At 56.7% G+C, this 11,321-nt stretch overlaps 1 protein-coding gene across 1 annotated transcript in view; it reads left to right on the top strand.

Annotated features, from left to right (window-relative positions):
- Nucleotides 1-11,321, top strand: part of LOC108639140 (zinc finger protein 638-like) — a gene marked incomplete at its 5' end in the record, with an annotated part of 33,407 nt that overhangs the window by 20,099 nt on the left and 1,987 nt on the right. The window contains 7 exons of the mRNA XM_029958636.1: nucleotides 2,119-2,556; nucleotides 5,028-5,059; nucleotides 5,225-6,548; nucleotides 7,167-7,220; nucleotides 9,030-9,957; nucleotides 10,119-10,247; nucleotides 11,006-11,124. Of these exons, the coding sequence (XP_029814496.1) occupies nucleotides 2,119-2,556; nucleotides 5,028-5,059; nucleotides 5,225-6,548; nucleotides 7,167-7,220; nucleotides 9,030-9,957; nucleotides 10,119-10,247; nucleotides 11,006-11,124 (3,024 nt within the window). The remainder of the gene's footprint in view (nucleotides 1-2,118; nucleotides 2,557-5,027; nucleotides 5,060-5,224; nucleotides 6,549-7,166; nucleotides 7,221-9,029; nucleotides 9,958-10,118; nucleotides 10,248-11,005; nucleotides 11,125-11,321) is intronic.

Raw genomic sequence — 11,321 nt, 5'->3', positions numbered from 1 at the left:
CCCCCCAGCTCTCCCAGCCTGGCTCCCCAGGACGCAGTGGGTGATTATCCCTGTGAATTCCTTTCCTGGAGCTCTCATTCCCCAGGTGTTGCTGTTCCCTCTCAGTGCCATGCCTGTGGGATCCCATTCCCACACCAGGATGTGCTGGAGGTTCTGGTTTCTCCCTTCACTTTTATTCACAGGAGAAAGTTCCAAATGACAACAAGGGCATCCATCCTTTTCTTCCACAGGGAGGGAAAACAGGCCCCAGCTGCCTTCCCAGCTCTTCCCATCCTGTCCTGACCCCTCATCCGTGGTGGAAGTGCTGCAGTTCCCTCTTTAGGAGCAATTAATTAGCCTAAATTCAGGATAGTCCCACTTTCCCCCTCCCTCCTTTCTCCACATCTTTCATTACCTGAACTTTGTAGCTGAAGAAAATTAACAAATCCTTAACAAGCTTTTTCTCAAGTCTAATAATTGTAAGGAATAAGCTCCCTTAGCACTGAAAAATAAGGAAAAGACCCTTCCTTGTAGCCCTCACGATGAGAAACATCCACCAGAGTGATTGAAATCTGCTTTTCCAGCTGCTCCCTGTGTCTGGAGTGACAGAAGAACATCCCTTTGTCCCTGGGAACGTTTCATCCCAAGTCAGTGCCCACAAAGAAGGGCATTCCCACCCTGTTTCCTGAACATTTCTTCCCAGCTGCACATTTTGGGGCACTTAGAGCTGATTTGGGGGGGAGCAGCCATGGAAGTGCTGCTCCATCCCTTCAGAGTTGGATTTCTGGAATTTTGCTGATAATGCCTGAATTTAATAGTGCTGAAATGCCAGAAACAGGGAGGAAGTGTTGGAGCAGGAAGGGGGATGTGCCACTGGAGCACAGGATCATTCCCTGCTGGCAGTGCCCCTGTCACAGCCCAGGTGTCACAGCCAGCCTGTGCTTTGGGGTTGAACTCAGGGCTTTAGTTTTGTCTGGAACTGAGGGGGAGACAAAAATGCCTGGGAAGAGGGAAAACTGATTTTTTTCCCAGCTGTTTTCCTTCACTGCATTTGGAGTCAGTTCCCTCTTGTCCATCTTCTCCATTCCCTGCCAAAGTCTGGGCTGTGTGCCTGGGAACCCAAAGGAACATGAGGTTAATTCCTCTGGAAACCTTTCAGTCAGATCCTGGAGAAAAACCCAAGTAGTTGTTAATTCCTTAGAACATGCTCTTGTTACTTTGGGCACTTATCTCTGGGGTAAACGTTCACAGAAAACTGAAGGCCTTGGAATCACATCCATAAATAACAGTGAATTCTGCTGATCCTGATCCTGATTGTCTGCAGTGAGTTTGGGAAGTGCCTTTGGAAAGGAGATGGAGATCTCAGCACTGAGGCTTAAAGGGCTTTTTTATCGTGGTGCCTTTTTCAGGAGACATTATTTCATTTAACAGCCAATCCAGGAGGTTTTTCTGTAGGAACACACAGTCATCCTGCAGGGAATGGCTGGATTTAAGGGGTAGGGAGTGGCCTGGGGGTCTTGTAGGTACTTGCTCAACTTGAGGTGTAATTTGTTAGAGGTGTGTGGCTGTTTGCTTAATAATATTAATAATATCAGCAATAAAAAGGAAGAGAAGGGGAAGGAGGAGGAAAAGGGGAAGAAGAAAGAGGAGAAGGGGAAGAAGGAGAAGAAAGGGAAGAAGGAGAAGAAAGAGGAGAAAGAGAAGAAGGAGAAGAAGAAGGGGGGAAAGGAGGAGGAGAAGGGGAAGGAGAAGAAGGGGAAGAAGGAGGAGGAGAAGGAGAAGAAGAAAAGGAGAAGAACATGTTCCCCCTGAGCTCTGCAGCCATTCACACCCTCACAGTACAGGGAAGAAGGTGCTGTGTGGGCTGAGGAGTGTTGGACATCCCTCTCCTGCAGGTGTATCCCAGACCCAGAGCCAGTTCTGCTCCAGCCACGGCTCTGGAGGGACCCAAACCCTCAGTGCTGTGCCACGGGTTCTGTCTGCAGTGCTGGGACATCCCCTCCAGTGCCAGCTCAGGGAGTCCCTGCCCTGGGCTGTAGGACAGTTCCCTGTGCTTTGATCTGCCACGTTTGGGGTGGTGGGCTCTGGAATGTGGAGCCTCTGGAAGTGCTGAACACTGACCCTGGGTTTGCCTTTCAGGCCGAAGCTGGGAAGAGAGACCCGAAGAGAGAGGAAGGGAGCAGAGCAAGGTATGGCCTGCAAGTGCTGGGGGGTTGTGTCTCCCTTTCCTTGGAATGCCCTGTCCATGATCTGGGGGGTGCTGAGCCTCTCTCCAGCCCAGCTCCATGGAAAATCCTGCTGGGAGCTCCCCCAGCCGTGTCCCTGCTCCTCCCCCCGTGTGCTCTGTGTGTCCCCGCAGAGCCACAGTGTTTGGGATTGCATTCCCAACCCATGGAAAACAGGAGGAAATCCTCTTTTGTCACTGTTTTACTGCTCTGGGCAGGGTTTCCCCCCTGGGCTGGCAGGTGTGTCTGGCTCCATGTGTTGGTGAGAGAATTTGGGGGGTATTTAACCCCCGAGGGTTTCTTTCATCCTGCAGCTCCTCCCTCTGTCACAGCCCCTGGCTCTGTTCTTTCTGTTTCCAAATGCTAAAAATGCACTGAAACTTCCTTGTTTAAGTTATTAACGTGAACTTCACTCTGTGATCCAGGTCCTGAAGTGATTTATAGAAATGTTTGTCTGCTCTAGAACACCAGGACCCAGAAACGGGGTTGGTTTGTGCCATTTCAAGCTGTTCTGTGGATGCTGGTTGTAGTAAACTTTCTGTTTGTGGAGTAACTGTTTGTTGGTTGTAGTTCTGATCATGATTTGTTTTATAAATGGATAGAGCATTACAAGTTTTTGTTAACAAATATGACTTAAATCACTTTCTGTCACTCAAACCCGTATTTCTGGAAAAGTTTTGTTGTTAAAAACCCCCCAAAAGCGTGTGATGATGGTCCTAAATTCCAAGTCATGCCATTATACTCTCTCTATATATATACACTGCTCTATATTTTCAGACATCATTCCTTTCAGAAGTCGAGTTGTCATTCCTTATGCCGTGAAACTCCTCCTTTTTGGGAACATTTAGTTCCCAAACCGTCTCTCCCTCCCAGCTTTGCAGCCACACAGGGAACCTTTTTGGTTCCAGCCAGGTGGGCTTTAACTAGTGCAGTTAATTCCTGATGATCAGGCGACTCTTCCATGAGTCCAGCCCTGCTGTGGCTGCTGAACACGTGGAAAGCTGCCCTTTTCCCCTGCAAATTCCCTACTCCACACGTTCTCCCTGTCTTCTCCCTCTGAGCCTTTGGGGCTCCGTTGCTTTAGTTCATTTCATAAGAAGCAGAAAACATCTTAAATGTTATTATAGACCCGAAGCCCTTCCCTGTGTTTCTGGAGAGGGAGGGATTAGTGAGATTCGGGGGGCAGAAGGGGCTGAAGGACCTCTGGAAGTTCCCCTGAGCTGGGAATTCCTCACACTTGGTTTGAGCACTGGTGTGCTTTCCTGGCTGCCTTTGTTTGGGATTAGTTGTCCTGGGCTGGGACAGCTGGGGGTTCTTCTCCAGGTTGTGACTCCTGGCTCATCCCACTGCTCCCTGTACTCTGGTTTGCTGGGTGTGGAGCAGGACATGGCCCAGGCTCTGTGCTGGGGCAGGGGCTGGATTCACCCCTCACATCCCTGGGCAGGCAGTGCCTGGCAGTGATCCATTGGTCCTGGATGCTTCCTGGGGGTCCCTGCTGTCCCTCTGCCCATCCCTCTCTGCCCCTCAGCCTGGTCTGAGCCCACGGGTGGGTTTTGGGGCCCCCCAGGGCCCTGGGAAGGCCCAGGGTGGGCTTTGTCTCCCCTCAGGATTTGGGGAGTGATGCCTCACTGGAGCTGTGATAATCCAGCTGTGCTGAGCCCTGTGCTTGGGGTGTCATCCCTGTTCCCAGACACTGCTCCATCCCTTCCCAGAAGTGCCTCAGCAGAGGCTGTGAGGGCAGGGCAGGGCTGGACCTTTATTTAATTCAAGTCTAACCCTGGGCCTGGATCTACACTTCTGGGCTCTGATGGCCCCAGGGTGTGCCCTGCTCCACAGGCATGGAGACTTCAGCAAATCCCAGTGGAAGGTGCTCAGACAGAAGAGGAAAATCCCTGGGCACAAACAGAAATGTTTCATTGCTGTCAGAATCCCTTCTGTGTCCTGGCTGAGGGGGCCAAGCCCATGGAGAGCAGAGGAGGGACTGAGGGCAGGAGTGTCCCCAGCCCTGCTGCCCCTGGTGACAGGCAGGGCTTTTCCATCTCCAGTGTTACACTGGTGCTGGGAAGGGTCTGGGAGCAGAATTCCCATCCCTTCTCCTCTCTCCATACATTTTGTCTCCATACCCTCCCTTGGAGCTGGTGTTTGCACCAGCTGAATGGATTTACCTGTTCTTGCAGAATCTTCCTCTTCTTACTGAATCTTCCTGTTGCTCCGTGTTTGTCTCCTTATCCCCCACCTTGGCCACTTCCAGGCTTAACCCTTCCCTGAGCCGAGTCCATTCTATCCAGCTCCATCCCTTGCTGGGGGGTCTGGCTGAGCTGGGAGGTGCTGGATGCTGCTCTGCTGGAGCTCTGTGGGATAACAGGCATCTCTAACTCCAGTGTCTCCCAAGATCCCCGTGGGGGAGTCTTTCCTTCAGAGAACACAAACACCCCTCATGTCTCAGGAGTTCTCTGAGGAGCTCCATGCTCTGGGTTGGCACCTTGGGCTGTGTCACCCCGGGGCTGGCAGTGGGTTATCCAGGGAAAGCAGAGCCCAAAGGAGCCTCTGTGCCCCTTGTGCGAGGTCAGCGTGGTTTGAACCCAGAGCATCCCCTCCCTTCCCAAAAACTGAGCCCAGCCCCAAACCTGCTGCTCCTGGCAGAGCTCTCTGGGCTGCCAACTGCCCCGTCTGGAGACAGAGCCAAACTGCTGATTCCTAAATCCAGAGGCACTGGAGCTTTGTTTTCATTGTCCATTCACTTTCCCACTCGGGATGTAAATTTTGGGGGGCCATGTGAGCCCTGAGGTCCCGGGGCACTCCTGGCACGGGGCCTGCCCACAGTCCTGCCCACGGCCTGCCCTCGAGGTGCTGAGGTGAGTTCTCAGCACCATCCCATTCCTCACCTCACGGTTGGCAGCACCAGCCCAGTTCCCAGTGCCGGGCGCTGCCGCGGCAGGAAGGGCCCTGCCAGGAGGGCTCTGTGAGTGTGGAATTCTCAACATGATTTGATTTCTTCTGTTTCTTTTAAATGCATTTAGCGCTGGCTCGAAAAAATCTCCCGAGGGGTCAGGAGTGGTGCCAAGAGCAGCTGCTGATCCGCCAGGAGAGCCCAGGGGGGCAAAGAGAGGAGCCACTCCCGCCTCCAGTGGCACGGAGGAGATCCCAGCGGGACAGACGGAGCCCCCCGAGCCCCAGCCGGGAGGAGCAGCCAGGGAGTCACCTGGGAGCCTGGCCCGGACGGCTGTGGAGGACGTGGATACTGGGATTGGTGTTCCCGTGAAACCTGCTGGCACCAGATCACCTGCAGAGAGGTGGGAAGAGAAGCTGCTGCCGCCTTCCAGTGCGGGGACGGAAGAGGCTCCTAAAGGTCCTCCTGAACCAAAGCTGCTGGAGAAGGGAAGCAAGGAGGGGGATGAAGAGTCGTCTGCCCCTGCCATGGAAGCACTGGGATCATCCAGCAGGGCTGAGGGGGATCCAGCGGGTCGTGGGGTGATCCCAGCAGCCGGGGAGCCAGCGGGGGCCAGCCCTGGAGCAGTGTCCCCCAGGGATGAGGGGGCTCCCATGGACACGCTGTCACCTGCTGTCACCCAGCCAGCCAGCGAGCTGGCTGCTCCTGGGAAGAGCCCTGTTCCTGAGGCTGGGAAAAGCAACCCTGAAACGTCTGGAGCTCCGGTGGCCGAGAGGAGACCTGTCCCTAAAACCAGGGAGGCCCCAGGGAAGAGACTGGATGTGGCTGGAGCAGAGGAGGGTGTGCTCAAAGCTGGACACACTGCGGAGGAGAACCCCGGGAAGCTCTTGGGCAAGGCTGGGGCAGAGCTGGAGAAGCAGCTTGGAAAAGCAGCAGCCAAGGCTGGGGCTGCTCTGGAAGATGCTCCGAGTGCCGTCGGTGGGAGCAGCGCGGGAAGTTCGGCCAAAAGCCACCAGAACAAAGGGACGGGAGCGGCAAACCCCGACAGAAGCCACCCGGGAGCTCCACTGAGCCCCTTTTTATCCCTCAAGGAGCCCGCTGTGGGTAAAACCCTCCTGAGGGCAGTGGTGTCTATCCCGGATATCTTCAAGGCCAGGCCCCCAGCGAAGAGCAGCGAGCCCTCCCCGGGCAAAGGGGGGGAGCAGAACCCCCCCAGAGCCGAGGGCCAGGCAGGGGGGGACAAGAGAACCCCCTCCAAAGCAGCCCAGCCCACAGCAGGGAGCGCCCAGGGGAGAGGGAGCGGCAGCTCCACAGTGGATGGACAGGGAGGCAGTGGGAGGAGCTCATCCCAGCAGGAGAAGGACTCCCAGGTGGAATCTAGGGCTGGTTCAAAACAGAGCCAAGAGGGAGAGAGTGGAGCCCCCGGCACGGAGGAGGACCCCGGCAGCACTCAGGTGAGAGGCAGGAAGGTCCCCGTGCCAGCACTGACCCCGGGCTTCTCCCAGCCTGGGACAGTGGCTGCGTGTTCCCCTTCCCTTTTCCATACATCCACAGTTCCTTTATCTGCCATGTGTGCAGCACGAGGGTGGAACTGGTGGGAAAGTCCTGCCGAGGTGCTGTGGAAGTGAGTCGTGGCTGTATCCTCACTGTGTGTCCTCGGAGTGGTTCCGGATGGGAGCTGAGCTGTGTGTCCTCTGGGGAGCTGGGATTTGCTGTGCCCAGTCCTGCACAGGCACTGGGCACTGGGATTTGCTGTGCCCAGTCCTGCACAGGCACTGGGAGCTGGGATTTGCTGTGCCCAGTCCTGCACAGGCACTGGGAGCTGGGATTTGCCGTGCCCAGTCCTGCTCGGGCACTGGGCACTGGGCAGAGGCTCCTGAGGTGTCACCTCATGGTCGGTGGCCGGTCCCTGGAGCAGCAGCTCTGCCCAGCCCGGAGCAGGAGCAGCCCTGGGGACATCCCAGAGCAACTCCTCAGGGCCTGGAATAGCCATGTCTGGTGGTGGGTTTGGTCTCCTGGGAGCGGGGCAGGGGCTGACCCCGTTCCATGGGAACTCCTCTCTCGTTTTGCAGGGTCCTGGTGGGGACAGGACCAGTGGCGCTGGCAGCAGTGGGAAGCAGAAGGAGGTAAGGATGGAACCATGGGGGGATTGAAGGTGCAGAGGGTGTTGATGTTCCAGGCCAGGCTGGACAGGGCTTGGAGCAACCTGGGCTGGGGGAAGGTGTCCCTGCCCATGGACAGGGGTGGCTCTGGGTGGGATTTCAGGTCTTTTCCAACCCAAACCATTCCATGGTTCCTTGACCCCAGGCCTGGGTGCTGCTCTCAGGAATCCTTCCCCACCTCCCACGGGGTGGGATCACCAAGTCCCTGCCCTTCCTGCACCCAGTGCCGGTGCCGTGGGCTCTGGGATGCTGGAATTGCTTTGGGATCTTCCCACGTGCTGGGTTCCCCCCAGATCTCTCGGTCACTGTTCCCAGGAGCCGGGACCGCCAGGAAGGCCCAGCTGGGATCAGATGCCATGAAATCCATCCCTGGGAACCATCTGGCCCTAAAGCAGCACCCAAAGCTGCCCCAGAGCTCTGTTCCCAGCCCGTGGTGTCCAGTCCCTTTTCCACAGGCGGCCAACGCAGTGTGGGATTGCTGGGAAAGGGCCCTCCCAGGGCACTCCCTCCCTCTGGGCAGAGATCCTTGGGATTTTCCGTGCTCTGGAGCAGGCCCAGGTGCTCTGTGTGCTCTGGATGTGCTTTCTGAGCTCCAACAGTCCTGCTCTTTTTTTTTTTTTCTTTTTTTTTTGATCTGTTTAATTTTCCATAGGAAACCAGAAACAAATCCAAGAAACCTTCATTATAAAAGAGCCAGGTTTTGAATTTATTTGCTTTTGAGTGGAGTCACATATTCCCAGTTCCCGGAGCCCTGGGAGCCCTTGGAGCATCCCCAGCCTGGCGGGTGCAGCTCCAGTGACTCACAGGGGGAACTCACAGCCCAGGACGGACACTGAGCCTGGAAAACGCCCCCTGGGAAGGTGCTTTTCCAGGCTGGAATGCTCTGCGTGGCTGGGGCTGCTCTGGCTGAGAGGGGAAAACCAGGACCTTGGATCCTGGAGACCCGGCTGGGAAAAATGGGGATAAAACCCACTTTGGTGGGATCTGATTCCGTGTTTGGGTCCGTTGGCACATCCCACCCGTCCCTCCTGTGCTGCCACCAGGCTGCCCAGCCTGGGAAATCTGGGGGCCAGTTCTCATGTTCAGGGAGTGCTTTCCCCCAGGATATTCCCGGGGGATGCCCAGGCAGTGGGATCAGGGGCCTCCCCTTCCTGCTGCTTCTCCCGGCACAGCACTGGGATATCTCCAGGGGTCCCCTGGGAATGGGACCCCCAGGGATCCCTGCTGGCATCTCCCTACATCCTTGTTCCCATTTGGAAAGCTCTGGCTCCAGCAGGTGGGGGTGGCCTGGGAAGCTTTGGGATGGCTCAAATCCGAGAGGTGGGAATAGTGTGATAGGGACTGGGTCTGATATCCACAGGGAAGCAGCTTCCAGGAGGGATCTGGGGCGCCCTGGGTCTGCTGGGAATGGGGCTTTGGACCCCTTTGCTGCTCCCTGTCCACCTGGAAAACCCCCAGGAACTGGGATGAGCTTCCTGGTGCTGCCATATAAACCNCACAGGCAGCCAACGCTGCCAGGCTGCTCTTCCCAGCCCGGGCAGTGTGGGATGCTGTCAATTGATCCACTGGGATTTCGCAAAGTGCTTTGGTTTCCTGAATTAAATCCGAGTGAAATCCAATGAATCCTCCCCCGTGGGACTGAGGGCCTGGACAGTTTTCCCTGCCCTCAAATGAAGTTGGTTTTTCCCCCTGCAGGCAGGCTGTGGATGTTTCTCCCGAGGCTGTGGGCGGGGGTGAAGTTGAATGTTACCTTCTCACTTTGACACTCCCCAGGAAGAAGAGCTGTTCCCGTTTAACCTGGACGAGTTTGTCACCGTGGACGAGGTGGTGGAGGAGGTGGAGTCTCCGGTCCTGCCGCGGCGAAACCCCCCCAGGGGCAAGAGGAAAGAGGGGGCCAAGCCCAGCCCGTCGGAGCCCGCGTCCAAGAGGAGGAAAGGGAAGAGCTCCGGGGCCAAGGGGGAGCCGTCCTTCGTCACCCTGGACGAGATCGGGGAGGAGGAGGACGCGCCCGCCCCGCCGGGGGACCCCCAGGGGCTGCTGGTGGTGGACGAGGTGCTGGAGGAGGAGGAGCTGTCGGAGGCGGTGAAGGACCCGCAGGCCCTGCTCACCCTGGACGAGATCTCGGAGCAGGAGGAGCCGGGAGCCCCCAGGGACCTCCCCCAGCCCGCCTTCAAGGAGCGGGACCTGAAGACCGAGCCCCTGGTGACGGTGGATGAGATCGGGGAGGTGGAGGAGCTGCCCCTGAATGAGCCCGCCGAGCTGGGCGGGGAGGAGGGCAAGGCCGGCGCCGCAGACTTCGCGTCCTCGCAGGTGCCCGACGACCCCACGGCCCTGGTGACCGTGGACGAGATCCAGGAGGACAACGAGGACAACCCCCTGGTGACCCTGGACGAGGTGAACGAGGAGGAGGACGATTTCCTGGCGGATTTCAACCACCTCAAGGAGGAGCTGAACTTCGTCACGGTCGACGAAGTCGGGGACGAGGAGGAGGAGGAGGAAAACGCGTCCCCAGGGAAGAGTGCACACAAGGATGAGGAGGAGGAGGACATCGTTGCTGTGGCAGGACCAGAAGAAGAGGAAATCGCTGCCAGTGCAGGACCAGAGGAGGAGGACATTGTTGCTGTTGCAGGACCAGAAGAAATAGGAATTTTGGGGGATCCGAATCCAGAAGAGGAAATCTCTGCAATCTCCAAGCCAAAAGGTGAGGGACCTCAAGGCCAGGTTGGAGGGGGCTTGGAGCCCCCTGGGCTGGTGGGAGGTGTCCCTGCCCATGGCAGGGGTGGGATCGATGGGCTTTGGGTCCCTTCCAACCCAAACCATTCCAGGATTCCCTTCCATTCCAACGTGCATTTCTGTCTCCAGCAGCTCAGCTGGGATCAGGAGGGGCAGAACCAGAGCCCAAGCAGAAGAAAGCTCTGGGTGTCCCCAAGATGCAGAGCACTCCCAAAGGGAAACCCAGAGGAACCACCCCAAACTCTCCAGGCTTTCCTGGTAGGAAGAACTTTCCTGTCTGTTTAAAACTCCTTCCGTGTCCCACAACCACACTGAACCTCGAAGTCAGGGCCCAGAATCCATGATTTTTGTCCTTTGCTCCTCCAAATCCCTGTTTAACCAGTTGAAAGCTCAACAGGGAAAGTACTTTTTTCCTAAGATTTACAAATACAGGCAAATTTATTGATGGTCAGCACAGGGCAGTGGGATACCTCCTGAGTGTTCCCATCCTGGGATGAGTTTTATTCCCAACTTTCCGTGCCTAGGAAGGAGGGAACTGCTGACACAGCTTTGAAATGGGGGTGTAGAGATGTATTCCCTTTTTTTTTTAATAAGATCCTCCTCTAAATTCCTTTTCCATAAAACACTGGAACCAGAAAAGGAGTTGCTGGGAACATCTGGCTCCTGGTCTGATGGCTTGGGGGCCATTCCCTGGAAGGATGGGGCTGGTGGGACACTGCAGAGCCACATCTGGCCCAGGAGTTGGAGATAAAACACCTCAAAGGCCAAAAGATGCCGAGGAAGTTGCAGGGGCCTTCAGATCCAAAAAATTCCCAGAAATTGCTGTGGTTACTGCCCATGGCAATGATGTGTGGGTTGAAACAGGGACCAGCTCGAGTGAGAAACCGGGTTTTTTGAGGGCTGAGACCCTGTGATTTCCACCCAGGACCCCCAAATTGCCCGGGTTTGGGGAGGGAGTGTGGGGTTGGGATGTGTCTGGAGCTGCCTGTGGTGACTGTCGTGTGCTGCTCCCTCAGCCCTGGACATCCTGGTGCCCAAGGCCGGGTTCTTCTGCCAGATCTGCTCCCTGTTCTACGCCGACGAGCCCTCCGTGATCCAGCACTGCCGGACCCCCCTGCACCGGCACAACATGGAGGTACCCTGGCAACAGGCCCGGGGCTGGGGGCTCCTGTCACCCCTTGGGGGTTTGGGAACAGGGAACAGCCCCAAACCCGGGGCTGGGGGGGCTCCTGCTCACCCCTTGGGGCTTTGGGAACAGGGAACAGCCCAGACCCGGGGCTGGGGGGCTCCTGCTCACCCCTTGGGGCTTTGGGAACAGGGAACAGCCCAGAC

The sequence above is a fragment of the Manacus vitellinus genome, unplaced genomic scaffold, assembly GCF_001715985.3.
Source record: "Manacus vitellinus isolate BGI_N305 unplaced genomic scaffold, ASM171598v3 scaffold_162_pilon, whole genome shotgun sequence".
NCBI lineage: Eukaryota > Metazoa > Chordata > Aves > Passeriformes > Pipridae > Manacus > Manacus vitellinus.
Note: the sequence above shows the minus strand (reverse complement) of the source record. Positions and strands in the feature narration are given on the sequence as shown.